The following is a 5,473-nucleotide window of genomic DNA, read 5'->3' as shown; positions in this document are numbered from 1 at the left end:
GAGTATGGAGGGGACTATGGTATTGAATGCCGAACTGTAGTCGATGAATAGCATTCTCACATAGTTCCCCTGCCTCTTGTCCAGGTGTGATGTGAGAGAGAGAGAGAGAGCGTGTGTGTTTGTGTGTTAGAGAGAGAGAGCATGTCTGTGTGTCGTGTGTGTGTGTGTTAGAGAGAGAGCATGTATGAGAGAGAGATAAGCAAAGATGAGCCCCTAAAGGATATTCAACTTTTAATGGAAGAACAAAACAGAAGGAAAAGATAACTTCACAAAGGCAACATGAATATACATAGATCCAAAAGGACAAAGATCAACACTTAAATCCAAAGAGAAGAGGGTCTATACCAGAGAAAACAAAGTAGCAAGGAGCCAATGGCCGACATCAGCTAAATAGGCTAACTGCAAATAGAGTAGCCAGGTACTAACACCAGGCCACACACAGCTTTGGCCAACGCTACCCAAGCTACACAAACGACCAAGACAATTCACACACAGCACATGTCGTATCTCCAAATGTTGTGAAGTAACATATGTTTTGCCTGGAAAAAAACATCGTTATTAACAAAACATTCGGGAGGGGAAGGAAGGAAGAGTGGGGTAATGTCCAATGGACATCTTACCTGCACCAAGGAACGCAGGGCGAAAGGCCGCAACACAGGTCTCCACGTTGACGAAAGGCCTCTCGCTGGCGGGACAAAAATAAGCTATGGCCGGAGCCTTGTCATGGTGCAGGCCCGACTACATCTTCTGTCAAAGATGATGTCGTAGTCAGAGTGCCAGGGCCCCCTGCTATTCTCACGGCTAATGTCAATGGTCGTAGCACAAGCTAACAGCTAACTCTAGGCTAACTGATAGCATCAAACTAACGTTCCCAGCCGAGCGCAGCCGGCAGCTAACGTCGTAGCTAAACAGCTAACTGGCTAACAGTTAGCTCAACCCGGCTATCGCTAACCATTAGCTAACGCAGAAGCAAGCTATGCGGCTACCACTGAAAAACTGTACAACGTGAGAAAAGCAATACAGGCCAACACTTCAGACAGCCGCTGTGTTTTCCTCTTCTCATACGAAGAGAGAAGGGAAAAAGAAGGCAATACACGTCCCACTACAGAGTGGTGTTTACCATAGCGGTGCCGGCAACAAGTCCCTCGCGGACTATAGCCGACTTGAGCATGGAGATATTCTCATAATGAAACACCAAGCTCACCTCCCTCGAACCAGGTGCTGACACCAGGCCACACACCGTTAGCTACTACCTAGCCGGCCCGTTTGGCTCCCGAGAGAGAGAGAGAGAGAGAGAGAGAGAGAGATATCCACGGCGGGAATAGAATAGAGTGCATTAAAAACTCACCAAACGTCCAAGAGGATGGAGACAACCGCGTGGAGTTGACGAAGTTCATCTGCCGAACGACCATCCTCTTCATCTTGGCATAACAATGCTGCACGCGCTGTCTCTAGGTTAGCTAACGCTAGTTAGCCTTTAGCTAAGCTAGCTACTAGCCGACATCATCATGGCTATATCCCGACTGAACCACACGTTAGCACTCAATATTATAACGTAGCTAAAGCTAACTAGCTGTCCCTGTCTTTAGCCGGGATGGCTAGCCTGACTGAACTGTCTAACATGCAACAACTTTCATCTTCAGTCCATCTGCCGAACGATGTCCTCTTCATCTTGGCTGGCATAACCTCCAATGCTGCACGCGCGAAATAGTCAGACGCTAGTGATGGGTCGGTCATGAGCGACTCGTTCATAAGAGCCGATTCATTGCCGTGAGCGTGAGTCGAATCGCTCACGTCTGGCAATGAGTCGGTTCACGCCCCCCCCCCCCCCCCCCCCCCCCCCGCACGCACACAGACACACACAATGAACTCAACAGACGCTACCTTACCTGTAACCCCTCCCCTCATTGAAACCAATTCTGCTGCCTGCAGAGCCTCAGAGCTGCCTGCAGAGCCTCAGAGCCAGGAACAAGTCAGACACATTCTACAAACGTGTCTAATGTGAAATATATAAGCATATAAGCAAAACTAGATTTTAGGTCTGTGATGAAAAAGGGCCTCGCGGGAAGGGGGGCCTCGCAAAAAATTTAAAAGAAAAAGAAAAAGAAATAAAATAATAAATAAAAGATTTTTTTTTTCTTTTTTTTTTGAGGCCCCCCTTCCCGCGAGGCCCTGTGCGACCGCACTGCTCGCACACCCCCTGAGGCGGCCCTGTATGTATGTATGTATGTATGTATGTATGTATGTATGTATGTATGTATGTATGTATGTATGTATGTATGTATGTATGTATGTATGTATGTATGTATGTATGTATGTATGTATGTATGTATGTATGTATGTATGTATGTATGTATGTATGTATGTATCTGGTATGTATGTGGTATGTATGTATGTATGTATGTATGTATGTATGTATGTATGTATGTATGTATGTATGTATGTATGTATGTATGTATGTATGTATGTATGTATGTATGTATGTATGTATGTATGTATGTACCTATGTATACTATATGCAATGTGTGTTCTCTGTCCAAATGATGTATCAGGGTGATGTTGAAAAAGAGAGCTTGGTCTCAACTGTCTCCCCTGAATAAATAAAGGTTTCAAATCAAATAAAATAAAATAAAATATTGGACCTGCCACAATGCCTTAAATTATTATTTTTGGGGGAAGGGAAGCAATACCTTTTTTCTGCACCTTTGTAAAAGCTCTGTGGCTGTATCTTATTTAAAAACTGTATGATTACTCTATAGACATGTTACCTATAGGCTAGCACATTTATATATATATAAATATATATATTTTAAAAACATGCTAGAACTGATTACAAATCCAATCTCTCTCTCTCTCGCTCTCTCTTTCTCTCCCATGTGTGTGTGATGGATTGATGAGCGTGTGGTGTGCTGTGTCATTGATCCCAACATCAGGCGGCAGATTTGGTCTCTTTACAGGGTCACCACTTTCCCAGATTCACACAGAGCTCTGTGAGTCTCTCTCCATCACCCCTAGCCCTCCACCTGTTCCCCTGAGACCTAACCATTGTCCCCCAGCAATAAGAGCAGTGAGCATGTGTCCCACAAACAATGTTGTCTTACCAAGCTCTCCCATTGGCTAAAGAGTGTGAGAAACTCCAACCGAACCAAGACCCACACATTCATATGTAGATTGGGGACTATAAATATAAATAGGAGAGAAGAAGCCAGTAGAGACCAGATTCTCTCGACACAGAGATCTCTACTGCACAGAGACCAGCCATGGCTCCTACAATCACTGCAGCAAGGAACTATTCTAAGGAGCACCTGACTCTGACCAACAAGGTAAATTGAAGACATCCAAATTGAAGTTATTTCATATTTTATCATAATGTTTATTCTTAATTACTTCCTCTGAAAATCCAGAATATGTTTATTAATGACTTCTTTCTTCTTTCTACAGTTGAGAAAACCACTTGTGGAGAAGTTGCGCAGAGAGCGAATCAACAGCAGCATTGAGCAGCTCAAGTCTCTCCTGGGTCCAAAGTTCCTCAACCAACAGCCTGACTCCAAGCTGGAGAAAGCTGACATCCTGGAGATGACAGTTTGCTTGCTGAGACGACAGCAGCAGTACCAGACAGTGAGCTCCTCCTCCTGCTCAACAGCTGTCAATCAAGGTTACTCCAGGTGTGTCCAAGAGACGGTGCACTTCCTGTCCAAGGATGAGATGAAGACACAGTCCCACAGAAGACTGTTGAACCACGTCCATTACCTGCAGTCATCCTCTGATAAGAATACGAGGGACAGTGATCTGCTTCTACTGAGCTCTTCAGTCCAGCCCAGCATCACCAAAGAGAAGAGGCCAGTCAACAGCGCCCTATGGAGGCCCTGGTAGAGACCTGCAGACTGGAGTTTGACTGAGGCAAGCTGAAATGACCATGTTGGTCAAGTTTATTGTCTAAGTCTAAGAACTCTTATCATTCATAACTGAAAGACGTGTTCTTCTGTATGCAGAAGTATTTTTTTTACCTACTTATTTGGTTTGGTTTTCAGACTTTTTTTGATGCATTTCCTGAGGAAAATAATCTAAGTTGACCATAGCATCTTCCTTTTAAAAGAGAACAGCTTGTCAGCATTTTGCATGAATCAATCAGGGTTTTACTGATTGTGAAATACACTATCATGGCAATTATAATCTGAAAGTTGGTGATCAATTTGAATATGTTAATATTCACTTTTGTGCCAACATTCCCATAATGGGCTTCATCTCAATCTTTTAATCTATGATTATGTATAACTTGCTCTGTTTTAAGAGCAACATTTATATACATCCTTTGGATGAAATGGAATACGTATCATGCAGTTTTATTGTGACTCTGCCATTATTATGACAATATCTATCTTTATCCCTATTTACCCAACTGGGTACAAACCTGTTATCATCACTCTGTGATAGCTATACCTGATCTAATTTAAGATTCATTTTCTATCCTCTGCCTTTGTTACAAGGTGCAACATATTATGTTCTTTTTGAACAAAGTATGATATAAGACAAAATAATGTTTATTCACAATATAAATCTTGCAGATTTTATTGAATGTGTCTTTTGTAAAGACAGTTGTTCAGTGTATCACCTCTACTCTAATTGAGTACAATGTATCCTTGGAGATCTGTCCAAGCTTTAGTTATTATGCATCATCACCTCTGTTTATCTTCAGTAGAAGCATTTATGATGTGGCTCATTGAGTCTCTCTGAATAAAAAAGAAAAATCTATTGTAATTCTCCTGTCTTGTTCATCTCATTTCACAGATAAAAGTCTATATTATGGTAAAGTAATGAATATAAAAAAGAAAATATTAGGGTACATGACTCTCCATATACTTTGACACATTGTTTTATCAAGACATATTTTGGTTTAGTGTAGTTCTCCATTAGGCTAAAAGGGCACTTCACCAAAACATTTAATTGCTGATTTATTTAGCAAATAATCTTTCACACATCCAACATCAGTTTTGCACGAATTCATTTGGGTTGAAAGTTATTGAGAGTAAATTTGTTTTATTAGGGCCACCAGTGATGTCATTGGGGACATTGAAACCTTGTGTTGTGTAAATTACAGCTCCATGAAATCATGTAGATGAAAAAATAGAAATACCTGGTCGTAGAAGGACTGCTACCTTATAATTCCATTGAGCTGTAATTAACACAATACAATGATTCAATGTCCCAGATGACAACATATTTTGTGGGGATGAATTAGCATTTAAACAGGCACATGCCTTTGTTTAGTGGAAGCTCTGTCAATGGGCAGAGTGTGGGAAAGCTCTGGAGAGCAGAGTCACAGTTCAGCGTCATTAGCATCATCAACCCCACCGGCACCAGGCTATTCTCAAAGGGGAATCGGCACACTTCAGGAGGAAGCAGTCTCTAACCCCCACCCTGCTGTTTAATGCTGATAGATTTGTGGAGGAATTCCAGGAGTGTTGAGATTTGG

The 5,473-nt window shown here is 42.1% G+C and overlaps 1 protein-coding gene across 1 annotated transcript; it reads left to right on the top strand.

The window, feature by feature from the left end:
* Positions 1 to 3,228: 3,228 nt before the first annotated feature.
* Positions 3,229 to 3,873, top strand: LOC311230963 (transcription factor HES-5-like; the record flags this gene model as incomplete). The annotated part of the gene is made up of 2 exons (XM_084317419.1): positions 3,229 to 3,323; positions 3,442 to 3,873. Exons 1-2 carry the CDS (start codon positions 3,261 to 3,263, stop codon positions 3,871 to 3,873), a joined length of 495 nt encoding a protein of 164 aa, XP_084173545.1. The 5' UTR covers positions 3,229 to 3,260.
* Between the last annotated feature and the right edge of the window lie 1,600 nt (positions 3,874 to 5,473).

This window comes from Notolepis coatsorum, assembly GCF_963971535.1.
Source record: "Notolepis coatsorum genome assembly, chromosome: 6".
Taxonomy (NCBI): Eukaryota; Metazoa; Chordata; class Actinopteri; order Aulopiformes; family Paralepididae; genus Notolepis; species Notolepis coatsorum.
The sequence above is the reverse complement of the archived record's forward strand: the minus strand, read 5'-3'. Positions and strand labels throughout refer to the sequence as shown.